Source organism: Pagrus pagrus (assembly GCF_965226575.1).
Source record: "Pagrus pagrus genome assembly, chromosome: 8".
Classification (NCBI taxonomy): domain Eukaryota; kingdom Metazoa; phylum Chordata; class Actinopteri; order Spariformes; family Sparidae; genus Pagrus; species Pagrus pagrus.
This window is the reverse complement of record NC_140192.1, coordinates 20,008,528-20,035,914: the sequence shown is the minus strand read 5'-3', so window position 1 is coordinate 20,035,914 and position 27,387 is coordinate 20,008,528. Positions and strand designations below refer to the sequence as shown.

Here is a 27,387-nt window from a genome sequence, read left to right as displayed (position 1 = left end):
GTCCACCGCCACCCCACCAGGCACTTCTAAAGCCGGCGGGTTGCTGTCTGCCCCATTCAGCAGACATCTGCACCAATGGACGCAGCATTTGATTTATCAGAGAACGGACGGAAGCTGGCCCACGCCACCTCTAGTGTTTGTTCAAAGCCAACAGGAGAGTTAGGAAGCTGTTATGAATGCAAGATGTCACCAGTGGGGTCAGGGACAAAAGGTATGGATGGAGCTCTGCGGGGGGCAAGGAAAACATTCAAACCTGGGACTTGGAAAAAAAACAAGTAGGCAAAATGAGTTGTTAGTCAATGTATTTTTAAAATGATGGCAACAAGTTTCAAGTACAAACATCCGAAACATAACCTTGAATACAAACAAATAAAAACATGTGGTTACACACTTTTTTCAATGACAGTAACGTCACGGCAAGGCAGCTTGTCTAGCCAATGACCTCGTCTTTCCTCTGTTCACTAATGATTCGTGGCCATTATGCTAGTCTGGCTCTTTGATTTCTCAGGCCTTTCCTGTACAGCATGATGAGCTTCTCAACTCGAGGTCATCCCAGGAGACAAAGCCTTTATGAAGCAGAACGTCTAGCGTTTGAAGCCCTGGCCCCCGGCCTCTGGGCACAGTGCTGTAACACATGAGCTCCCATGCTGCTCATTGACTCACAGAGATATTATTAGAGACAGTGGACAGAAAAACAACACCTCTCTATTTTCTCTGGGACTTTCACAACAGGACCCTTGGCCTTGGTCATGACAAATGTCTGCTTCTTAAAAAAGACATCTGTATTTGGCATTACATGTGAGGTAAATGTAGACTGTAACAACAGTATCTTATTTAAGATGCCATTCACTTATTTTAATTTTTACTAATTTGAAAATTCTGTACCGGTCAGTGTCGATTCCATCAGTTTTTCTGATCTTAAAAAAGGTTACGAAAGGCCGACCAAGGACAGAATCTGCAGATCAGCATCTCCACTAAACCAGCAGTGCTCTGTCCTTTATGTCCCTGCTGTGATTAACCTTGTTTGACAAACAGAGCTCGGGTCAGGCTGAAGGGCCTGCGCCCTGCGTGTGTTAAACCAGGAGCTGCTAGAATAACAACACAAGATTACATAGCTGCTCAGGTGCATCGTATACCTCAAATTCAAATCCACTGGAGCAGATCTCCCATCAGATAAGTCAACACAATCACGTAGGTGCACAGAGCATCACAAAAGGCTTCAGCAAACAGTGAGCTAAAAAAGTCATCAATTGCCTGATGAGCTTTTTGAAATATATCACATATTTAAACTAGCTTCACATTTTAAGTTACACTGTGTCTGCCTGTCTGGCCTTGATTGATATATTCAAGTTCAAATATTTGTTTACACATTGAAAATACTGTGTTATGTCATGAGAAAAAAAGGCCTCGATCTGAATCTGAACAGTTTTACGATAATCCTCATCTTAAACCTAAACTCATTACTGAGGTCGTGCAGTTGACATCACAGCTTCTACCAGCTATCACACTGGTGGGCAGAAAACTAAATGTATTCATGCTTATAGCAAAAAGTAGCTGAGTTTAAAATAAAAAACATCTTATCAAAGAAAATCTACGGCAGACACACAAATAGAAGTATAAAACCAGTTTATTTAAAAGTCTTTGCAGTTGTTATGTTTCAAATATTGAACTTTCAGGTGTAAACTGTGGACAAAGGTTGAGAAATGGCATTTGGAAAAAAATGGAACAAGGAGTCAGTAAACACTCATGGAGATATTAATGTGATTTAATATCATAAAGGAGCCAAATTAAATCAGTCCAGGTTGATTTCAAACACCAGTCCTTATTCAGGAGATTATGCTGACCGGTGTCACTCATCTACTCATGAATCCTGTAGCTGGATGCAGTATTGACCGCAACATAAGGCACATTAGCTTATCAAGAAACAGACCAGGCTTGTTGTGTGGGATGATTCCATATATTCATGTGGAAAAAGGTAGAGCTCAGGTGAGATAGATGGTCTGATGGTGAATAACCATTTAATAACTGAATCATGACAAAACTTTGCAAAGCCTTTATTATCTGCAGGCCCCATAGATTGCTTCAGTCCATCAATATTGCTTGGCCCTAGATGGCAATGTCAATGCAAATCAAGAGACAGCTAAACATAAAATAAAGTCATATATATAGCCACTGCTCTGGACTATTGATGAATTGTTGGGCGCCAACATCAGTGCAGATAAGAGTCAAGAATTGAATAACAGTCCAGATATCCTCCCAGAGGTCAGATGCTCAGCCAGTGTCAGCTCCCTTGTTGTATATTGACCACAGGCTGATCCGCTGGTCCTTGGATCCAGCCGCTAGCAGTCTTTGTTTAGGGTCCTGGTGGTCAGAGAAGGCCACACTCTGCACCATGTCAGTGTGGTATTGAAGCACAGCCAGCGGTCGAAGCTTCTTCCACCCGAATACCCGCACCCGATGGTCCCAGCCCGCTGACGCCAGAAGCTTGCCGTCCCCCCTGATACACAGCTGGGAAACCCCAGGGTTGACCAGTGTCACACAGTCCTGGAGCTGCAAAAAAACAAAGAAGAAAAGGATCTTAGCAGGTATATGCAGGTGAGAACCATATACCTTTACATGTATTGCAAACACTTCCACAAAAGAAGATCAAGTTAATGCCAAAGATGCTTAGTAGTAGTTTCTCAATTGTCAGAGAAATCTAAAACCAAATGAAGTTATTGTTCATGCAAATAAGGAGACAAAAATAATCAAACAAATTAGGCCAGTAAGTCAATTAATCACTGCCGTCTAGGAAACTGAGGCCAACACAAACACTGACAGGGAGAGACTATCAGCTGATCTGATGACTGAAGTCCAAGTGTGAGGCTGGATGTCTGTTGAACCTGGCTGTAGACTCCTGGGACTCAATCATCGGCCGTAAAACATTATGGCACGAGGGCTGCGAGCAAATCTCTCTGCGTCCCACTATTTGGTTTGGAGTTATGGAGGCCTGCTCTGGAAGCACGATGCGGCTTGAGTTACCTTTGTCACAGTTTGCAAGAAAGAGAGAGAGACCATCTCGCTGAAACGCTTGTTTGCGGAGGCCTTGTTGCTTTAAGCGCCTCTGATGAATTACATTCACACTGAAAGGTCTGGTCAGCGAGAGAAGAGACCCGATAAATACACTGTTGTAACGTCTGCCTGCTAAAGATTAGCCACAGCTCTCGCTCCCTGTGATCTACAGTGTCCCAAGGACTGTATCAATCTCCCTAAAGGGGCAACATTCTGACATATTATAATGAATGGCGGCTAAGATAACTATCTAAAGGGCCTGCTGTGGTGGGCATTCCTGGGGAGCGAACGTGCTCTTCCTGCATACTAGGGATCTCTGCTGGACCTGTAGATGAGGACACAAACATCTGGATATGGGAGCTGAAATCAAACTGGACAGCGTAAAATTGACTTCATAAGTTGTGTCTAGGGAGACTAATGACCTCGGATAGGAGTAGACGGTAGAGAATTTATCTGCATGCTCCTGTTCCGGGCAGGAACCATCCACAAGCTGCATGTGGAAGATATAAGCCAGGTACTCATAGCCCAAGTGGATAAAGTGGAATGCAAGGGAGAGAGGGAGCAGGGAGGAATGTCATTGATCAAATCAGAGTGAGAAAGCTATGTTCAGAACAGGCAGTGATGCGATTTCATCTTAGTTTTTTAATCAAACCATCATCGCTAGTACCACTGGTGTGAACCGGAGGAGGGCTGGTTAGACCAAACAGGCTAGATACACTGATACAAAGCAACCTGGGGGGGTGAAAGATTGGTTGGTGCTTTGTTATTACCTCAAGAAGTTGGTATGCCCCTGCCTCTCTCCATCTGGTTTGCATTAGAGGCCTGATAATGATGGGTTTAAGTGTCTGTTTTTGTTTGTTTTGCTTCCCTTAGTTTGTGTCAGGAAAAGGCATTTGTTTCATTAAAGGGTCAACTGGAAGTAGTAAATGGATAATGGTGCAGTAATGGTTCATTCAGCAGGGTTGGCTGGCTATTTTACTTTCTACAATCTGAGAGCGGAAAGAAAAGTACAGAAAAAGGTCGTCCCGTGCTATCATTTAAAATTCATGGTGCTCACGTGCAGCTCCGTTGGTTCCTGAGCTGCAGTGATCAGTGTTTACGCTGTGTTTTCATGTGGCAGTGGTGCCTGATGGTAACTGAAATGATTACGACGTGATGACGTTTAAATTAGGGCCGCAGGATATCGTTAAAAAAATCACACGTGATATTTTTGACAGATATTACAATTGCAATCTAATTCATGATTAGTGGGAATTAGGGCTGCGACTAATGATTATTATTTTCATTGTTGATTAATTTGTCGATTGTTTTCATGATTAATCGAGAAAGCAAAATCGAGAAAAAAACTATTTAAATTATTTAAAGTTTTAAAAGTTTTATATCACTGTAAATTGAACACCTTTGGGTTGTTAGACAAAAAATTACATTTGAAGGCATCATCTTAAGGTTTAGAGGATCGCGATCTGCATTTTCCACTATTCTAATTCATCAATTAACCCCCCAAATTATCGACAGATTAATCAATCATGTGTAGTCGCTGCTTGACATTATTATTTGATCATATACAGCACCCGCCCCTGTTTTGATTGAAACTGAACAGGAAATAGAGTTATTTGGATTGGTATAACAATGAAAACATTAGAGTTGGAATGATTTGACACTGTTGACAGAAAATGAACTGTCAACAGTGACAATGTTTACATGCACACATGTCATTCAGAATATGACAATACTCCCAATTTGCTCCTGGTCATGTCTGGTTGCAAATTCCAAATTAAGCCTTATTACGAATGTAGTCATTTCCAATTAAGACATGAGAGATATGCCAACGTTATTCAGGTTTTTAGACCTTTTGAACATGTCTCATGTGGGGTTTCACGCAGTTTGCGATACCTATTGCTTGTTTACGGCTAGCTCTCCAAATTTCCTTGCTAACAGCTTGTAAGGCTGGAGTTGAGATGCACTGCACAAAAGAAAAGCCCACATTTCAGGTCAGAGGGAGAAAAGCACTTCATTTTGAACATTATGCGAGACTTGGCTATGAACAGGTTTTTGATTACACACATCGCAACTCTGGCCATTTCAAGAACATGGTTGAATACATAAAAGAGGAAAGCTGTGTTCGTTAATTGGGAGTATGCACAGCTGCATGTAAATGGGAATATTAGTGAGATATTATGGCAAAAACCAGAATATTTTGGGCATGCAAACATAGTCAATATTGATAATAGATTAATCATTAATTAATCAGGCTACCTGTTTCCCCTACTTCAGTCTTTGTGCTAGGCTAAGCTAACTGGCTATTTACCTTACAAACATTAGAGTGGTAACAAAGACACACATTTCCAAAAATGTCAAACAAATCCTTTAAGCAAAAATGCCCAAAAATATGCTGGTTTTCTTGGTCTTTTGTGATTGTAGATTGGTTATCTTTGGATTTTGGACTGTTGATGAGACACAAGAAGCAATCTGTTGCCTTGGGCTCTGAGAAAACATGATGATTTTACAGACTAAATGACCCTATTGATTCTTTGAGAAAATAATGAGTAGATTAATGGATCATAAAAAGGACAATTAGGTACAGCCTTTGATAATGCGACTTCTTTAAGGATGCTGGGTTTACAATAACTCTTCTTTGTTTTAAGAAGGAAACTGTCTAAATTCTCCCCTCGTTGTAACACCATGTTCTCCAGCAGCAGCATTGCTGTTCTTGGTGCAGACTCACACCACTGCTGAATGAACACCGACTCAACACTGCGGACTATCAGCGCAGCCATTAACCAGGTCTCAATCTGTAATGAAATCCATTCTCTCTACCCGGGGAGTCTTGGCTCGTTTTATTTGACGCCCCATTTTTCTTCCACACTTCCTTACGATCTCATCATAGACAGAACTCGTTTTTTGGCTTCATCTTTTCTTTGTTTGAACACTCCTTCCTTGTCTGTGTTACAGCATGCAGACACACACATACTGTACAGAGCAGGCTTGCTGTCTAAACGCCAGCTTCCTCAGCTGTCAGGAGGCTACCAGCTCTGCTCAGCAGCTGGGCCCACTACACTTTCTTGTGGCCTACGACAGATCCAACACAAACTCGCACTTCAGGATCCTCTTTTGTAGCATCTCACCGACAGAGGAGACGTTCAAAAGGAGCGTCCACTTGGCAGATCTCACTCAAGCCTCGCTCCACTTTTCTCCCGTCTCTCTCGCCTCCGTCTTGGCACGGATCTTGGCCTTCACGCTCGTCTACTGAAACGTCCCATCATCGCTCACTCACTCGAGCCTAACGGCTGGGAGGCTTTTCGCAGGTATTTCTGACACACCCTGTCCCTGAATCACACTCAGCGGCGGGGAGATTACAGCCTTTTGTCACCTCGCCTGTCAGAGCTTGGCTCCGGCTGACAGGAGATGGATTTGTCAAACAGGTGAGCAGTCCCATTCAGAAAAGAGAGGAGAGGTGGAGGGAGGGTCCTCAGTCAAGAGAGCAATAATTTTAATGACAGCAGCTCATGCCTACATCAGTCCACCAGCAGACTGACTCTGAGTCTGGTATGACCTGACCCATACGTCAGGTCAGCTCTGGCTGACGGGTGCAAGAATTCAACATATTGACACAGTGTAGGTCACTACTGGGGGAAGACAGCAGGGATTTCTTTACATTGTAGTGAAGATGAGAGGCAGGAGTTCCACCTGCAGAGAACTGTCATCAGTCTCAGAAATAGCTTGCTGTCAGCCATGCTTGATTTACATGGCTAATCTTCCTCTGTCCATACCTGCTTCTTTTTTTCCAGTCTGAGACCTCTCGTTTTGTCTTTGTCCTGGAGGAACCCGTCACCGCACTTGTCAATAGATTCTGAGTGGCCGCCTAAATATATGTCCATCTGGCTTAACGACTTGTAAGCCCTGACACCCACGCCCTCATAGTCTCACCCTGACACATTCCCAAAAATGTACACTAGAAGAAAAGGGGAAAAAAGGCCGAAGATGATGCCTCATTGTTATGAGAAGATATCAGGCCAGCCAGGTCAAACAGCAGATAAAGGCCTCTGGGAGCCATGTGTAATACATTAACCTCCATTCCTGAGGCTATCTGTCTTTATCTGGGCTTGATAAGCTCACTTCACAGCCTTTCAGCTTCACTAAATCATAACTGCACTGTGTTGTGTCACATTCAGTTTCCCCTCCATTTCACAAGAAGCATCTATCTTCCTTGCCAGCCAGCTCCACTACACTGGACTGTATCGCAGAGGTAATTTGTGGGAAGTGGGATGCTGTGGCACTTATAGCCTCCTCAGCCTTTATTGCAGCCTCCCACTGTGAACTACTGTTCCCTTTACTGCAGATGTGTTTTTTGTTTGGTTAAGGGGCCTCCGAGGTTTTGATATTTTTATTACCTCTCACGGGTCGTCCGTCAGGACCCGGGGCCCGGGCCCACCACCCGGCAGGTCCCCCGCCCCCTTACTGCTGCCACACAAAAATACTTTTGTGGGAAGAACTGAGGATAGCTGTCTGGACGTCACACTGAGCTGCACTTCAGGATAATTTAAAAGTCCCTGTTGGATCTTTTCCCTCTCCTTGTGCTTTTTTCCTGTCATCCTCATCCTGGATTACATGCTGAATCAATATTTTGTTGCTTGAGCAAAATAAACCAAATAACCGCTCGCCTCCTGTTTTTTGGTATATTGAATCAAATCCTTCGTAGTGTTTTTCTAGACGTATTTTCAGGCTGAAAAAAAATAGGGCTTTGCAAATATTTCTAATTCAAGCATTCATTTGTAAAAAGCCTCGGAAAGAATAATACCCCTTCACTGTGCAGGAGTGTACTATATCAGCCTGAGGTTCCTTTCTGCTCTGATTCATGGGGGTTGGCTGCAAAATGGGAGCATTCCCTTTTGCTCATGAAATCAAGAGAAAATATGAGCTTCAAATGAGGCGTTAATTCTCTGAAGCATTGGCTGTTATGTAAAATGAATTATGGGACAAAGCTGATGTGATCTCTTTTAGTGTGACAGAAGATGCTCTGGTATGGGCTTTTAGTGTTTAATTTGGACCACTCCCAATTATTTTTGTGTTTGTGAGAACCTGTATGTTCTGTAAGGAACAAGATACAAGGTAAGCATCTCATCAGTGTCCCAATCACAGGGATGTTGTATTACTCGCTGAAAGGTATACATGTATGTTCCTATTTATTACAGTACAGTAATAAGTAGAATTATATTTTGTGATGTGTTCATATATGTTGCGTGTGCGTAGGTATGTGTGTGTGTGGGTGGGTGGCTTGAGTCTGGAGTGACAGCTCCAGCCCGGCCCTTGGCCCCTGGCCCTGCCAACGCTGTGTAACCAGCAGCTGATTTATGGCCCCTGGAGCCCCGCTGAGCCTCTTCCTCTTTGGCCCCTGATGTTTTCCAAGAGAGCCTGGAGAAAGGCAACACTCCTCTCCTCCCATCCCCACCATTACCTTTCTGTACTATATTATGGCATTTAGCAGACTCTCTTGTGCAACAATTAGTTAGCATGTAGGGGGTTCAGGACCTTAACATTTCAGTAGGCCACGTAAACATAATAATGGTTACCTAACCAGGCGCCGCTCTACCCTAGAAGGTACTTTTGCAGTTGGTCAGGCGTAGGAGAGGTTGTCTTTTGAAACAATTTGATTTAAACTGTAACACCGGAAGACTACATAATGTGACTGACATTGCAAGGAAAGTAGACAGCGAATAGAAGTCAAAAAAGTTAGCTAAAAGAAATGGATGAAAAATGTAAATAGTGGGGTAGATGTAAATAACACTTTACTAGTTATTTAAAAAGTGTAAATGGTTGAAATATATGGAGGACTGAAACTGAAAATAAAAAAATAAAAAATGGCTTAATAAATAAATGAATATTCCATTATGCACCAAAGATAATATAAAAAAATGTAAGCATTAATCAATTTATAAAATGTGACATTTTCATTTGCTTCTGTATTAAACTTTGTATCAATTCACCTATTTATTAACTTTTCTATCAATTTTCCATTTTATTTATCAATTTATTTATTTTTTAATACATCCGTATTTTTATTTTTCCTTTGCAGTTTTCCCCATATATTTTATGCATTTTGTCTTCATATGTAAATGAGGGAGGTGTCATTAAAAGCCAATCACAGCACAGCTGGGCGGGACCTGGCAGAACAGTATTGTAAAAAAATAAATAAAGCCATTTAAAAGACAGTCTAAGGCTCAGCAAGGTGATATACAACAGTTTGGACTAGCTCCTCCTGACCCATGATGAGCCTGCCGACCGGCGTGGATACAAGGTATATATAGTTGATCTATGCACTCTGATGTCACTTAATGAATTGGCAAAAGTTGCACACTGAAGCTGAAATGCATAAAATGCAAAAATAAATCAAAGCAAAAAATAAGTTTGTGGAAATTAATTGGGGGGAAATGCAAATCAAAAATATACAAATAAGCAAATATAAATAGGTTTACAAATGAATACACTGAAAAATGGAAATTTAAATTGGAGGTAAGTAAATAGGATAATTAATACAAAGGTTAACAAATACAGAAGCATAATAAAACACAAAAATATATTTATGCCACGTTTTATATTATTTTTGCTGCATTTAATGGCATAATTATTTATTTATTTATTGTTTTCTTTCATTCATTTTTCATTTTCGCAGCTTCAGTCCTTCATACAACGTTATTATAAAAATAATGAACAGAAAGCTAAAAGTACCAGATCAACAGTTTAAAAAATTGGCATCAAGTGATAGAAAAATTGTGAAAAGCTCAAAGTAATGTAATGTTTAAAGGTCCAACTGGCCACTGCTAGCTTCAATATGCTCCCAAAACTTTTGGCATAATTTACTATGCATTAATTACTGTCATAATTAATTGTGTTCAATAACAACCAGTTTTAAAATCCAATCCAGTAAAAACATTTGGAACATGATTGGTGGTGTTGATGAAGAGGTACATTAATTAATTCAACAGGGCTGTGGGGATTCATGAGACAAAAATGTTTGGGAACCTCTGGATGAGACAACACTACTTCTAGCCTCTCTAAGCCTGTCCTCTGCTGACCTGCAGGTTGTTCTGTCTGTCCAGCATCCAGGAGGAGAGTTTCTTCTCAGAGGAGCCCGATATCCCCCTCAGACGCTTGGTGTCAAAGGTCAGGCACATGACAGGCTCAGGGTGGGCTTTGGCCTGGCTCAGCTTGGACCTCTGGGTTACATCCCACAGCAGCAGGGAACCGTCCTCGTATCCGGCCAACAGGAGAGGTCCGGACCCCGAGTCTGGCTAGAAGTGAGGGAGTATGATAAGAGGATGGAGGAGGGACAGAGAGCACAGAGAGGAGTGTGAGCTAAGTTGTGAGATGAGAGCTGCGCAGTAAAAACCACAGAAACCACTGAGTGGTGCTGGAAGCTGAGCGGAGCAGAGGTTATCATCCTGGAAGCTCCCGCTGACACTCGGAAAGGCGCTGCGGGCTCCATTCGTCAGCCTGCTGCTCGCTCTTTGCAGCACTCCATTACAGTACTCCTCACTTTGCTCCTCATCTATATCACTGAGCCACAGGCCTCACTGCCGGCACTGGTATATATAGTAAAGTAATAGACAGCAAAACCTACTGTTTAACTTAAAACTTGATTTATTCATTTAAAACTCAAATTCTTTGACATTGTTGGGTTTATTTATAATTGTATTTTTCTGTTTTATATATGCATTTTAGCGTTACTTTTGACTAACTTTAACTTTTAGCTTTACTTCTTGTGTTATACATAGCCTTGGAATTACATATTACCTTTTACACTACATTTGTATTAAATTATTCTTATATTGGCAGTCCATTTTTTAAAACTAATCTGTAATATAGCCACTTCAAGCTCCAAATTCTAACACAGGGTTTATTTTGATAGTAAATTTTATCAAAGAAAACTCAGGAACAAAATTAAGGCTGCAACTAGCAATTATTTTAATTATTGATCATTATAGCAATTATTTTTTAAGTATTAGATTAATCTTACTTACTACTTATATACTTATCACAATTATGCAGATAGGTTGTTGTTTCTGCCCAACTGTTTAAACCAATCATGTAAAACAGAGTTAAGCAACTTGTATTCATTTTATGTCGACTGACAGATTGATTAATTAACTTCGTGTTTCAGCCCTACACACCTGATTTGTCCTCACATACTAAAACAACCTCATGTAAAAAAAAAAAACACACTATGTCTTGCTTCATCCTCATTTCACCCGGGGACATTAGATCCTGCCGCGATGTTTACAACTGGTGAAACCATCAGAGTAAATCTTTCAGATCACATGAAATGAAACCAGGTGCACAAACAGGCATCAGACGCAAAACATAAACCAGACTCCCTCTGTTAAAAATATAGAGCAACCTGCACAAAGCTTAATATGTGGTTACTTGCATATAAGAAGAGAAACGTAAGAAGTACATTATATGAAAGAAAGGTATTGAGAGGTTGTGTGGATGTATACAGCAGGCTTGTAAATCACTTCTCTGAATGAGAACATAAAGGTTAACCGATAAAAACTGAAGGCTTCATTTATCTTTGAAATGCTGGAAGAAGGAAAGGAAGGACTGAAGCAGAGAGAAGAAGAAGGCAGGGACAATTGGTGAGATCTAACCTCCATCCAGCACCACCCTTCACATCCACATATGCCTGGAGCGTTATCCAAAACAATGATTCAAATTTTTCCAAACTTAAAAGGCTTCACCCTGGCTGGTGGAACACCACAACGCATTACAGAAGAGCTATGAGCACACAGCACACATATACACTGTCCTGACTCATGCCTTTACTTTAAAATACCATCAGGCCCCTAGCAAAAGCACGGTGCCCTGTAGAGGCAAGGAGGGAGAGAAATTTTTTCCATATGTGCAAAGGGGCCACGTCTGCCATTCTTTCATCCATCTTCAAGTCCTCTTCTCACTTAACGCTCTATATTTCTCTTCTTCCAGCTTTAAACAAATTATAGACAGAGTCGTGTATTCCTTCCAAACACATCAGCGAGGACGAACACTAAGGGATTATGAAAACAAATAAAAACAAGTGAAAATCAGTGGCCCCTGCTTGCCGGCAGGGCCCGGCTAAGCGTTCCAGGCTTGGGGCCCACCGTTTCACTTAAGTGTAGGACCTCCTTGATTGATGATGTCATGGGTCGGAGGTCGGGGAACCCTGGGTAGACACCTAATTCATTATATCCTCCGCAGGCCTTTCTACAAGAGGGCTCTCTGCTGGAGTGGGGCTGGGGCTCTGGGAGCAGATTCATCACCACAGAACAGCTGGAAAGACAGATGGATGGAAGCTGCTTCAAGAGGCAGGACCAGTGGAGGAGCAATGGAGCTGATCTTCTCTGGAATGGCTACTTGTCTAGTTGGGCCTTGACCTGTTAATAGTCATGTGCCATTTTTTCAGTAACTGTATTTATGGGGTGCATTAAACATCATTATTTCATGCAACCATTTAAAGCCTGCACACTAAAAGTCCTAGTTTTAGATCTGTGTCCAGACTGTCAGTTACTCAGCTTGGACCATGGTCCAATTAGGTCACCCACAATACGTTTTTGTTTTCTTCCTTCTCTCCTCTACTTTTAAAATTGATAAATAAATTTGATAGAGTGGTTTAAAATCCCCCTGCTGCTGAGGCAAGAGAAAATACAAAGAACTAACCTATGGAGGCAATAAAACAAGCTGTGATAAATAGAGACAAATTAGGTCTAAAGCAGTTTTAGTTTAGTTTTAGTTTCCAGCTTAATTTGCTGATTAATCCATTAAATGTCTGGTCATAAAACGTCAGAAAAAAGTGAAAACCTACAATTTCTGGAAGACCAAGGTCTCATCTTTAAATTGCCTGTCTTGTCTGACAAACAGCCTGAACTCCACAACATTCAATTTGACTGATATGGCTGAGAGGATGGAACTAGGTAATGACTGGCATCCTGTCCTCTTTTTTTATAGCTTTATTTGACAGGACTGGTGAAGAGAAATCAGGGTGAGATAGAAAGAGAAAGCCCAGTAGAGGAGGCCTATTGATTGATTGATTTGTACATGGGGCGCACACTCTTCAGGGGGAGCTAGCAGGGCATCCTGCATCCTGTCCACGAAAAAATACTTAAAGAATGACCAGGACACTTCAGGGACCACAAAGACATGGCGGGTTTGGGGAGAGATGTGCAGCGGGAGAGAAGCAAGAGAGATGTTGGGCCTCAGTCATCTGAGTCCTGATCGTGGATGACTCATGGAGTTTGATCGTGGTAAATGGTATTATCAGACAGGGTGGGCCAGGACTAGCTGGTTAGCATGCTAAGATATGTAAGCAACAAAATACAAAGACATCTTTGACATAATGTCAACATTATTGTCTCATCTGTTAATCTGTTAACTTCTCAAATACACACTGGACAAATTCTAGTCTCCAAGTGAGTGATCAAAGGCTTATCTTTTTATTACTTTCATTATTTTGTATGGATTCTAGCAGACTGCTATGTGTCTTACTGTGGCACTGTTTGTGTGTGAATGTGTGCTGTCCCCTTTTGTGTATACATATTATATTGTATATATGAATTTTAAACACTATGTCAGTTTTATTTCATTTCAAGGCCTGCCTTTTTAACATCTGGCCAGCGACAACAGCTGAATATTAGACTAATTCTGGCTCATTTGTTGTATTCTCTCTGTTGATTAATGAGCGCTGTCCCTGTCAAATAACTAAAAACATAAATAAATACAATCTAAATGTAATTAGAGAGAAATATGAGAGTGACATCCTGAATTCATTGTATATTCAGCAAACACTATGTCATTTCCTTATGTGGTGAGTCCCTCCAAAACCATGAACAACCCAGAGACCAACAGCTTGTTTGCTGATGTGGCCGCCACAGGCCTCAGGCAGGCACTGCTTCGACATAAGGAACCAATCGTTTCCTCCGGTTTTTGTCCCGGTCCTCCATGATGTCATGGCCATGAGGCAGCAAGGTGATGAGCTGAGAGTGATGGATATCTGTATAGGAACATTTCCTTTTCCCCGCCAGCCTCTGTTCACATTAAAAGCCTTGCACATCATACATCAATACTGTCCCCCTGGCCAAACCGTACATCCCTGCACACGTCAAACCCACATGTGGAGGTACTTTCTTCCCCTGCATTGTTCACTGCTTACAGCCAGTCAGATTCAGAGAAATCAGATAGCTCTGTCACCTTTCAGACACAGCCCAGCATGTGAGCTCAGGTCTGGGTGGGATTTTGACGACGGGAAACTGAATTGAGAAGAAAGTGCAGTTTAACACCGCATTTAATCTTTTCCATAAACTCCGACAGAGAGGGCTTGAAGACCGACAATAAATCTGTTGGTGAGTCTGTCTTGGAAATAATGGAGGATAATCACTTCTCGTCTCAACGGTGGGAAGAAGAGAGCGAGGGATGGTGAGAGGGAAGATGATTGTCAGTGGCTTCTTCCTGGTGTGTGTGTGATAGATAGAGACGGGGTGGAGAGAGGGCTGACGGCGTGAGCTGTTGCCTCCTGCTGTGTGAGGTTAAGGAAGCAGTGGGTAGCATATGACCATTTAATGTGGAAGACAACATGAGCATTTTTTTTCTTATGACTGACAGACAGAATGTGTGGGTTGATTTGTGTGTGAAAGGTGCACACACACACACACACACACACAGACTGGGGTTTTCAGCCTCGCATCAAGGACCCCTTGAGTTGCTCAGTCAGTCAGAGTAACAGATGAACATGCTTCGGCCTTGAAAGGAATCAGCCTGGAATGATTTAGGATCACCTGGGCCCTTCGGCTTTGAAGTCAGACAGCTGCCTGTGCTGTATTACAATGATATTATATCATTTATAATGATATAATTGATCATTATGTTTCCTGGCACTCAACGCTGAACCAGCATTGGTTCATAAATCAGATGATGAAAGGTGGGTGTAACAGTGAAATCAAAGAAAAACACAAACACGATGTCAGCATGCACAGTGGGACTCAAACTGGTCGAGTGTCTGTAATAATTTCATAAACACAACGTAACCTTTACTTTAACTTATTACGGTAAATTTAATTAGTATTACAGGAATACAGGAAGGACTGCATGTTCACAGGGAAGCAACTCGCCTCACTCTGGCTTCATAATGATAAGCTGTGTTTTGATTACTGTTGCCTGTAAACTGCACAGCTCATAAAATTTATTCAAACCATCCACGGTATTGCGTAAGGCCAAAACCCCGCTCTGTCCCCTGAAGCCCCAAACCCAAAGAGTTAATAATTAACCGTGAAAATAATTACAGGCTCTCGTTAATGGCTGGAAAATAAAACTTTCGACAGCATTTGCAAAACAGAAAGCTAACTTTTTGCTCAGCATCAGATTGGATGCACAGCTGCAGGCTGATATATGGCTGTGAACCCCCGGCCCTTCCAAACGCTCTAATTACAGTGTTGGAACTCGCTGCCAGCCGAGAAGGAACGCTTGGAAAAATGGCCCAGGACGAGTTGTTGGGCTGTAAATCATGTGCCACGTCTCTCATGTGCATTTTTGTTGACTTTTCTATTATTGCATCTTGTTATGAGCTGCTGGCCAATCTGAATAAAGCAGGTAAGTATAGACAAAGTAACGTGTAAAACAAGGAGGGGAAGAAAAGGGAGAGAATGTCGTGCTCATGATAATGGCTGCCAAGGTGAACTTGTTGAACTTGAGATGTATTTGTAGAGGACACATTGCTGCTTTTTGGGGTTAAGTTAAAGACAATGCAACACTTGATATTTAAGAGGAATGTCTGGTGCTTACCTGCCACAGTTTGATACACATGACCATCCCCAGCTTGGCGTCTGGTACCAGGGTGCAGACTGGGGTCTTACTGGAAAGCTCAATTATCTTGATCTGCAGAAAGGACATGATAATTAAAGCTCACTAGAGATGCCTCCATTGGAAAATTCTGGGCTGATAACCCTAACCACTAACCCAATGTTTAAAGGACAGTTTTGCTGATAGACGTTCCCAATGGTTTTTTGTTGGCTTTATTTTCTATTTGTTGTTATTTATTCCCATTTTTGTGGCAGTGATACAAAGAAATCTTCAAATTCAGCCCTTCATTACAATTTAAAACGAGTAGTATAACCTTCTTTTTGCATGAATTCTTACTTTTGATGTAGACACAGTGGTGCTTGGAGCAAAACACTAACATCAGTTTTCTTACATCCTCATATTGACAACGCTAAAATGCTAACGATAAGCAGGCACAATGTCTTATCTTTCTTGCGTAATGTCCTTAGTATCAACTTTAATTCAAAGGTCTTTTAAGTATTAGTTCTTGGAACTGAGATAAAGGTAGATTCTATTGTTAATGTAATTGTAATAAAATCTTATAAAGGTTGTATTGGAAAGCAGGTACAATGTTAGTGTCTTGTTGTATGAAGCCTGCTGTCAGTACACTTAGTGATTTCTGGACATGTTGGGTTTCAACATGCTAAATTGTTCTGCACAGCTTCAGTTTAGTTAACTTATAACATGCTCATACTCTCCAGTGGTTCCATTTTAAGGCTAAACCAAACTGAGTCATTTGACCACCCAGGCTCTGAAGGCGCTACCAAAAGCTGGCAGGGAGACCTTCATGTGAAAAGTGTCCTGTTTAACATTTTTTAGGAATTTATCCAATATACTCTAATGTATTTTTGTTTTAATTTATCCGTTTTCATTTTTTCGTGACCCAGTTACAATTATGCACACAAATTGCAGTTGTTCGTTTATTTATCTTAAAGCTGTGTGCCAAGTCATGATTTGTTTGTCTTCAGAATTCAAATAACAAAGCAGCAGCCTGAATCTGTCATTGTGTTTCAGGACCTCCGCAGATCAGAGTGCCTCCAACCAGCAGTACAGTACCATCCATCAGTGCAGAGCGGCCGCCCCGTTGTCTATAATAAATCCTGCTAAAGCCTGACCCTGTGACATGAATGGTGTTTTCCTGCACACATTGGCACTGATTCTGATAAAATACACAGCCTAATGAAGCCAATGATCAAGTATGTTTCTTTGTATGTGTGTACCCAGATCACTCCCAAAACTCATTCCTTCGACTTCCTCACTACTGATGATCCACATATTCATCCTCATTAGGCCTCAGATTAAACAGCCCTTTAAGGGAAGCGATCCGTATTTTAGCGCACGGCCACATCTGTCCTGCATGTTTACCTCTGCGTGCCTGACAAAGAGGGCCTTTAAGGACTTCTCTGTGCCTCAGGTGATCACTGTTCTTGTGTGGCATCACACTGCCCATAAATAAAACACCCACACTATTAATTCATCTTTCTGCTGTGGCAGCAATCTGCTGGCAGGAATCTTGCTGTGAGCAGTAAACAGTGAAACCGCCTTAAATAGCTACGCTAAGGAAGCAGTGATTCTGTTTTCTTGGTTACATACCTAAGTATTAACCTATCTGCATTGGCACTAAATCACGCTATTGTGCATGTTTTGTGGTAAGAGCATATCTGTTGTTTCCTGAGGGAACTCGGTTTACGTGGGTGTTTTATTTGCAGATACACGATAAGCATTTGTCTTGGCCAGTTTGTCTGTGGAATGGGGTGGGGAGACCGAATGACAAAATCGGCTGTGGTCTGTTTTGGTCTACCTCATATGGGTGTGTGTGTTTCTGTCTGTCTGTGTCTGTTGGGACAATGGCATTATTGAGGTGCTGGGAGTCACAGGCGCCCTGATGCCTGGCCTGCTGGACTGAGGTTAGCCAAGGCACGTTTGGCTGGATCAGGTGACCAATCTGTCCCTTTCAAGTGTGGCTCCTTCACAGCAGAGCAAGTAACATGAATCTGGAGGCAATAAAAGATGGCTGAATCGCTAGCTGCCCTCTCCCCCATCCTCCCTCACTCCACACAAAAACGGTACAGGCTTGTGGGTGTTGAGCATTAAACTACGAGACATACTGTGCAGACAGAACTGTGATCTCATTACAGCGCACAATCTCTTCAGGCCTGGGAATTCTCTTTTTCACCCACCAGCCAAAGATTAAAAATATAAACAGCCACTATTTAATCAGCCAAAGACAAAGTTACTTTCTGAAAAGCACAATTAAACTTGCTTTCTCGGCCTTGACAGATCTAACCGACATTTAGCTGGTGGCTGTCATTCTGACTCATGACATGAAGGCCGGTTTGTTAATGATGCTGTTCCACTTGCTGTGTGACAGTTCCTGGCTGAACTTCATGCTCACATGTCACGATGACTCATAGACGCTCTGCTACAAATATTACGTCGGCCACCGGATTTAATTCAACCTATACTATAGTATGGATCAAGCCAGAGACTGGTTTGATGTAAGAGAGGAACTCCAGCTGTGGGATCTCCGATTTTCCATCTCCTTCTAAACAGGGCTTAAAGCCACAAATATGTGTGAACACTTATCACACAAGTCAATCCAGCAACCTGGCAACAGCAAGTCTGGTCAGGTTCATACAGGTTGACATTTTTTGATACTCAAGTCAGACTGTGTAACCAATTAACTACCCCACATCCCAACTGCCAATAAAGGATGTTTCCTTCTGCTGAACATAGAACAACATGTGTCAATGGACACTTTGATAAGCGGTTAGATTTTAACAGTATAATAACCGTTTAAGAAGTTCACATCACAATTTCACGGTATACGGTATTAAAAATGTTTTACCAGGATAATCTTCCTAAGTTTTTCCTTTCTTGCCTCTAAGGGCTTCCATTGTACTAGGATTCAATGGTCCACGTTGTAGTTTGAATCAGTATATCACTGCAACCCTAATGAATATGTATCATTATTATTTTTATAAATTATTACAAACCATAATCTGTAAAATGAAGAATATAATTGCACAGATTACTGAAAATCTTGCAGCTCTGGGAAGTGCTTAGCATGGAAATTGACCATCCATTTTTTATACTTTATACACAGGCACCCAAACACAATGTCTCACCTCCTCTGTCTGCTGTCCGGCGAAGGCCAGCAGGTAGTTTCCAGGGCTCGTCTCCAGCGTGGAGCACTGACAGAATCCAACACTGCCGGTCCACACAGAGTCCACCACCTCACTGCGACCTTCGCTCAAATCCCACAGACACACCTGCATGTCCCGTCCCTGACTGCTCCACCAACAGAGAGAACAAAAACAGGCAAAAACTGAAGTCGTTAGTGGCTGTGTCATCTTAAAACCTGTGTAATAATGAAAGCTTGATATTAAATGTTTTACACCACAGTTTCATCTAAAGTACAAATAATGAATTAAATTCACAAATGTTCTGACAGAAACAGCAAGAAGAGGGAGTAAGTTAAAAGAGAAAGAGAGACAGGGTTCTTCCTCACCTGATGAGGGTACCTGTCGCCTGCAGTGTGCTGACCCAGATGACCGAGTTACCAGAATGACCTTCCACAATCTTCTGAGCCCTCCTGGTGTTCAGGTTCCAGATATGGATGCCCCCCTTCCCTGACCTGCAAACCAAACAAGATGCTTTATGAAGGCTGTTTATGTTACTCAAACAGTGTAAATGCCATGTCATTCATCACTGCTCGGCCCTCACCTATACCCATAGAAAGAAAGTTGACAGTTCTGCTATAAACTCAAAGATATCGTGGTAACAAGGAAGCTTTTGAAGTGTGATGTTGGCCTTGAAGGTCTGTTTGCTGGCATCTAATGCATACGCCTGGGTTTATATGCACAGATTTGGAGACTAATTAAATGCCTTAGAGAAGCTCCATTTCTCGCTCTTTATCAGTGTTTTGCCTCTTTTTCGTTGCAGCCCACGTATCTCCCTCCTCTTAAGAAGCAAAAAAACAAATAATTCGAATATGGATTTGAACATTAATTAACATGGCAACAGTTAAAGCTTTGAGGCATTCGGCTCAAAGAGATAAACAAAATAAATCTTCACTGCTTGAGGAAGACGAAGAGCTAGAATTATGAACGTTGAGATAAATGACTTACCCAGAATACAGGAGGGGAGTGTCCCCTCCACGGCAGCTAAAGTGGAGGGTGTTTAGGGGCCCACCAGCCCCCCTCAGGGTGTAGATGGGGCACGGTGCAGGACGAGACATCACTGGGTCATGCAATCAAGGTATTGATGCAAGGAGGCTGCAGGCCCACATCACAACACCAACTAAAACAGACAACAGGAAATGTAAGCTAAGACATGAGTTACTTGTGTAATTGGAAGAACTGGAAAAGTGGCAACTGAAGCTTGAGCTCCAGTCAGTTCTCCTCCAATTAAAACCTTTTTAATGATAAATGTTTCATTCAACTCAGGTTAATTCGACTATTTCAGATGATTTCCATAAAATGAAAGTTAAGTGCAGCCTAAAATCCAGAATCATCTCATTTTGTTTTTGTACAAACACTGAGCAGACAGCGTCAGAAAGTAGCTCTATTTTGCCTCGAAGCCTTTCTCTTCCACACAGCAGACAGTTGTGTTTAATTCACTGTCTGTACCTTCTCTATTGTTGGTAGCTACAAACCCTGTGGCACTCTCTCTCTCTCTATCTCTCTCTCCGTCTTCCTGCTCCTAGTCTACATGATAACACCTTTCTTACTCAATACGTCATAAATCACAACACTGACAGCTTAATTACAGTAAACAGACGGAGATTCAGGCTTCTCACTCCTCTTGTGATCAACAGCCGTTGTCCCAGAGGCACAGGTAACAGCTCAGGCTTTCATGTCGTTTGTAGGCCGGGCCGATGAGGAAACCCAACCGACCGCAGGTATGCTGCGAGGAAATGATGTGTCAACATTAAACTGCAGCACAATCACACATAAGTGACTTTTCGAGACTGGCTTCGGATAGCTTATATCCATCTATCCATCCGTTTTTAAACTGCTTCTCATATTGAAAATCGCCGTTGGTTTGAAAGTGATTATGCCAAAGTTCAGTATTTTCAAATGAGACCATTCTTATACCAAAAAAATAAAAAGAATGAACAGGTTGTGAGATTAAGGATGATTCATGCCACCTTCTCAGTGTTACGGAAAACAAAACAAAATTATTTGAAAACAACAACCCGCTCAAATAAAAATGAGTAATTAACCTACTAATTAAAATAAAAAGGCTTTCACAGGCTGTTACTCCTGAGGCTGACAAGTTAATTCCTCCCTTGCCACAACAGAATCATTTTCTCACCTGGTTATCTGCAGTAACATGTTCACCAACACCAACTACACCTGCACAAATCCTAAACATGACTCTTCTAAAAAGACCAAAATCAGCCAAACCAGACTACTTAAAGTTTTGGAACTAAAGTAGATTATTGGTCTGATATTGAATCAAATAGCTCAATCAGGTATCGGTGACGATGGGGCCAATCTCAGAGATAATCATTTCAATTCAATTCTGTGTTTAGATCTATGGGCCCATGTGCACTGAATGTTTACATAGCATTTTTATTCCTGTTTATTTGGAATGTTTTGTTTTTGCCAAGTTACTTATTTATTCTACTTGTGTGAACTGTGACTTCATTGTTCAAGTTTGTTTGCACCCATTTGTGACTTAACTGTGATTTAATGTTGACAGTTTGTTTTAATTTAATGCAGTTGTATTGTTTTACACTAGAATTTAAATTCCTGACCGATCGGTTGCTGCTTTTAAAAGGATTGCACATCTATTTGTTACATTTTGTTTTACAAAGTTAGGCAAGTGATGTCAAAGTTCAACCTGATGTTACCTTACACACATAAAAGAATGATCCTAGTCTCTTCCACACTGTGAGGCACACACTGGCATCCAATATTCAGGTATTGAAATCAGATCAGAACTGAAAAAAAGTTTCCATGCAGATTTTTAAATAAAAACAAAAGAAGTAACACAAATGTCTTATAAGTGAACCTCTATCTGGACAAAGCCAAGCCAACTGTTTCCTGCCGTTTTCAGTCGTTAGGAGCTAATCTGTCTCCTAACTCAAGCTTTGTATACAACGGTCAGATATGAGGGCGCTATATGTTTCATCTGAGTCAACGAGCACAACCTCACCTCCACCCACCCACACACACACACAATCATCCCCTCCTGCACTTTTACTTATCATAACCCCTGATCCCTGCAATCAGCAGTCGCTGAAACAGGAGCCCGAGGCATTCAGGAGCAACTCATTTCAGGAGGTTAGTGGTTAAATTGTCCATGTGAATCTGTGGAGCGGAGAGACAGAGACCCCTGACCAGCCTGCCTAATTAAGCACACAACACTGCAGTCTGATGGACTCACAAGGAAACGGTCAACCCATCAACCTTACTATCAATTTACCGCAGCATGCTTGGAAAATGGAGCATTGTTTTCCTGCTCACGTTAGAAAAGATGACAAAAATGGTTCAAAGCATATCACTGTTTGCACAATATGTTACATCAACCATTAGGTATCACTCATATCATGGAGCTTAACCATCAGGAAATGCTTTAGCCAACAACTGTGACATGTTTTTGTGTGGTATGAAGAATGTGGCAAAAAAGCGTCAACAGTGTTTTTGTGAGGGTCTATCAGTTAAGCTGCTTGTCCTGTGAACGGGTGGTTAAAGCTGCATTCCTGAGCAAGAGTCCTGTCCCCGTGTCAGTGTGTGACAGGGTGAGGCTCACCCTGATAACAGGTGGATTAAGTGTCCCTTATTGTCCTCTTGCAGCAGGCCTGCATGGAGCTGTGAGTCACGGACACAGCAGCCTGAAACTGGCTGTTTTCACTGGCTCAAGGCAAGGGGCTTTAAGACCTTCCACTGGCAATAACAGCTCACTGTCAATGAGAGACAACAGTTGGGGACAGTGATGGAGATGTTACTTGAGGAATGCAAAAAAAAACAAACCTACAGTATATCCAAAAGGCCACTTTCCCCTGCCACTACTTCCTCAGTGGACTGTCCCTTCTGTTTTCCAGGCGTCAGCATTTCCAGTGTCTGAATTGCGCCCAACAATAGGTCTGTTGAGGTGGCTGCAAGTGAGTCGCCCACAAACCCAAATACAAACATGCAGGCAGCTCAGGAAGGGAGAGACAGACACTGTAAACAAACAAGATGTTGGCAGGATGTCACTCAAATCTGTTTGCAAGGACCATTAAATTGTTCCCTGCTAACAGAGCGAGGCCGAGCAAACAATCACTTGTCAAGACATCAAAAAAACAGTCTATCGAGTGAATGCAAACATACCTTGCTGGAGTAGCGCGGCAAATGTGATCTCTTGTCAAAGATACTCAGGGAAAAGTATCTTATTGAGAATTATCTCCACCCAGCAGCTTTAAAGGGACAGTTGACCCCAAATTCAAAAAATACATATTTCTCTCTCCTTACCTGTAGTGCTGTTTAACCATCTGGACTGTTTTGCTGTGACTTCTGGAGATATCGACCAAAAAGTCGTCTACCTTCTCTCAAATATAATGGGACAAGATGGCATGTAAGAATATATCTGAAAAACACAACAGTAATGCCTCTTTCCAGAAATTATGACCCGGTTACTCAAGATAACCCACAGACCTTATTGTGAGCAGTTTCATGTAGGACATTTTTTTTTTCAACCAAATTACACCCTCCAACCTTGTCACTGTGAAGAAGGAAGCGTGGATCTACTTTTGGACAAGATGCTCGTGCCCGTGAGCGCATGAGTGTAAACATTAATGGCGTCCTCCTCGGCTGAGCTGTAACATTAGCTTAGTTAGCCAGCCCCGTGTCTGCGAAGAGATTCACGATCTCCTTATATGCAATGATATGGTTGGAGTGTGTGGTTTGGGAGGAAGAAAATAATTCTGCTCACAACAAGATCTTGAAGTATCTTGAGTAACCGGGTCATGATTTCTGGAAAAAAACGTTACCGTTACGTTTTTCTGATGTACATTTTTTGGTGCTTTGAGCACCACAAGCCATCTAGTTCTATTAAATCAGAGACAAATCACCAAAATAATCTAGATGGATAAATAAGCACCACAGGTAAGAGGAAAAATGTGACTTTTTAATTTGAGGGTGAACTATCCCTTTAATTAACCTAAGTAGCTTTCAGTCAGTAAACTTTCTTATTAAGCATGTTGGAAGGAACATTCTCAGAAATTACAGAATGGGTTAACTATCTCGGCCTAATTAAACTTGTGTGTGGTGGACAGGCCATAATAAATCAGAGTGACTGATTAATATACCTGAGCTGGATATGGGAGCCAGTGGGAAGAGGCAGGAGAGGAGGATTGAGGCTCCTGCTGGCCCTGTAACAGATAAGACAGCTCTGGGGTAATCTGACTCTAAGTCCATGGATAAAGGCAGTTTGTCTCTTCTTGGGCCGTCTGTCCACACCTACTGGGTAATTAGGCCTAATTATGAGAGAAAGGTCCGCTTCCCCTTCATGTTATTAAATAAGAGCCAGCCTCGTCCGCCAAGGATCTCTCAACACCAGCAAGGGGCTGGCGACCTTCAGATCAAACGCAGCCACTATCTGTGTACCCCCCCACCACCACCCTCCACTGCGGCACCCGTTCTCCTCCTCAGCATCGCTGCACATATGAGGGCCTGAGGAGGGAGGGGATAGAGAGGGTTTTCGTTGTGATATGGGGCATCAAAGTTTTTTTTGAGTAAAGGTGAGGGGGGAGTCCTGTCCACATTCCTCGCTTGGCTCTTTAGTGCTGGTATCATGTGATAGGCAGCTACCCACCTGAACTGCCCCCTTGTCAAATTCTGCCATTCATAAATAAGAGCAGGGACGGGGTGGGGGGGGGTTATACTGATCACAGGGGTTTATTACAGAAGCTATATAATTCCCCAGTTTCACAGAAGCCATTATAGAGGCATGGGATCCCAAGATCCCCCGCTGATATCAGCCTCATCAAATATGAGATCTGAGCTGCACGATGAAAACTGAAAGCAGATTACACATAACTCAAAAGCTGCATTCTAGATAGGCCTTCCAATGAAAAGCCAACTTTATATCCTTTCAGACCAATAGTATTTCTTTTCTGTAACATCTTTGCCAGCATGAAAAATGTGAATTTTTGAGAAAAAGGCGCCTAAATCTGTCCATTCCTGCTACATCATACCTCAGCTATTAGTCATTTTGCCGCTGTGGTCTTATCTGCTGTCTCGCCAAGGGGGCACTTCCACCTAGCTGGCTGGTCAGAGGGTGGTGAGCTGGCTCTGTGATCATTAGTCAGCCTTTCTGCCCTCACCCTCCCCCAGCTAATACAGATCCCTCTGAGGAGGAAACCAACCTGCCAAATAGAGAGCGAGGTCCATTATAAAAGCCCAGTTACACAAACAACGTGGGAAGTGGCGAGGAAGACACACACCCTTTATTGTGTCTTGGTGGAGGTTATCTGGACTGGATAAACAGCCCCAGCGTCGGATAGAGGCTGAAGTCAGACACAAGTGCACCAACACCCACTGTCAGTCACAGATCCAGTGAGTGGGAAGAGGTGGCATTGTTCGCGTGAATGGCGTGAATGCTGAGCAGGGGCCATTGCAGATAAGGGCTAAATGCCTTGTGGGTGTCAGTGAGGCAGGCACTGATGGAGCACTGTGTCAAAGGGCCCTGTTTTAGGAGGTCCTGACTGTGGTCAACAGGTACCAGGAGCCTTATCTGTTTGCATTATCACCCATTTCCTCCATGATGTCATTTACCTGGACACAAGAGGATAAAGGGACACAAGAGGGTTGACAGCTCAAGTGTCATACATCTCCACACATTACAAGAGTCAGGGGCTTCGGATTTATAGGCATTTTGCTGTCCATACAGCAAAGACATGAAAACAAGCAGAAGTTAATTGTGCTATAATCCCAATAAGGCATCACGCAACAGGGGATAAAGAACACAGGAAACAACAAGATGTTACACTTTGTCAAACAGCACATCCCCTAGTGTTACAACTGTCAGTCAACTTCAGGGGTCTGATGAGTGACTGCATGAAGACTGAGTAATGGACGGTGAAAGGTTTGACAGAGTGCAAACTATTTGTACATAGTGAACAACTTCCTGAGTCCAAGCAACTTTAAAAAGCTCTTATAAATGGGCAAACATCAGCAGTACAACTCTAAGTTGGGCATTTGTGCATTATCAAAGCAGCGCCATGATCACTTCTACAACTAAAAAGCACTCATAGAGAACCTTCCTCCACCAAGGCCACGTAATGGGTTATTTTAATATATGAGATAACATTATATGAATTAGTATAAAAGATAACAGATAATATTTAGAACTTGAATCTGAATTTGCTGATATTGACTTAAAAATGCACTTGACAGACAACCACAGAATACACATTACAGCCTTCACCATAAAGAGTTAAGTGCAGAAGTTCAAGAGAAAATAGAGTAAGTGTAAAGAAATCCATTAAATCATTTCTGTAGCTGCTCTGCGTTCTCACACACATCTTTTTCTTCAAAAACAAAGATGCATGCTTATTCAATGAGCTTAACTCTAAACAGTCACACCAAACCTCATTCAAAAATTAGGCAGTTTCTATTGCTTTGGCATATGATGCAGACACAGTACATGTACAGTAACAATGAGAGCCATTACATATGCCGATTTCATCCAGAAGCTGACCTCTATTTTAAATAAAGCTAAAAGATAAGACAGTGCAACTCTCTAGTTCAGCATATTCTGCTGGAAGATGATCGAAAGGTTTAGCATGTGTCTTACATGATTACTAATCCACCACTTTACATTAAACTGGTATTGTACTGGGATCGTTTCACTGCTCTTTGTTTTGTTATTTTATTATTATTGGTCTGTCAATTATACAAGACTTCCATGTACTTTTCATGTGTAGTTGTCTTTAGTTGACAAGGTCAATTTTAATTTATATTACTGATGCAAAAATGAGACAGGGGGCTTCAAACGTATCAAACGAGGAGGAAAAGGATATACAACAAGTGTACCTGATAATTGTGCGGGAGCGAGACAGTTTCTCGTTAAATGGGAACATTTTTGAATGAAGTTTGGCACGCTCGTGTGTTCATGTGAATATACAGGACGTTATCAGGGCTGCGTTATACTCCAAGTCGTGTTCATTAGTTACCATTCTGAAGCACAAGTATTAAATAAAATGTTGGGCTGAAAACAGAAACGGTAAGAGGAGAATTTATGTCTATAACCACCTAAATCTGTACTGTGAGACGGTTAGCAACAAGCTAGCAACTACCTAAAACAACAGCTGCAAACAACACATACGCCTTGTTATTACATGAGAGGCGTTATTTCTGGGTAAAGTATGTCGCTATACTAATAAAAATAAGCTTTAACAAAACTTGATAAAATACCATTTCAGTCAGACATCGGTGTATTGACAGTTGTCAGAGTCAGCCTTGCAGGGAAGGGATACAAAACATGCGCCGGAGTTGAAGGACC

The 27,387-nt window shown here is 42.0% G+C and overlaps 1 protein-coding gene across 5 annotated transcripts; it reads right to left on the bottom strand.

Moving 5' to 3' along the window:
• Window positions 1-1,609: 1,609 nt before the first annotated feature.
• On the bottom strand, window positions 1,610-27,387 carry gnb1l (guanine nucleotide binding protein (G protein), beta polypeptide 1-like). Of its 5 annotated transcripts, XM_084359342.1 has the most exons (9): window positions 27,300-27,387; window positions 24,191-24,253; window positions 22,654-22,804; window positions 20,022-20,193; window positions 19,403-19,528; window positions 19,020-19,182; window positions 15,856-15,948; window positions 10,125-10,340; window positions 1,610-2,550 (listed from the first exon to the last, which is right to left on the bottom strand). In XM_084359342.1, exons 4-9 carry the CDS (start codon window positions 20,129-20,131, stop codon window positions 2,272-2,274), a joined length of 987 nt encoding a protein of 328 aa, XP_084215468.1. In that variant the 5' UTR covers window positions 20,132-20,193; window positions 22,654-22,804; window positions 24,191-24,253; window positions 27,300-27,387; the 3' UTR covers window positions 1,610-2,271. The 5 variants fall into 5 exon arrangements, with proteins under 5 accessions (XP_084215468.1, XP_084215466.1, XP_084215467.1 ...); XM_084359340.1 differs by lacking the exon at window positions 22,654-22,804; XM_084359341.1 differs by lacking the exons at window positions 22,654-22,804; window positions 24,191-24,253 and having other exon boundaries at window positions 27,300-27,382.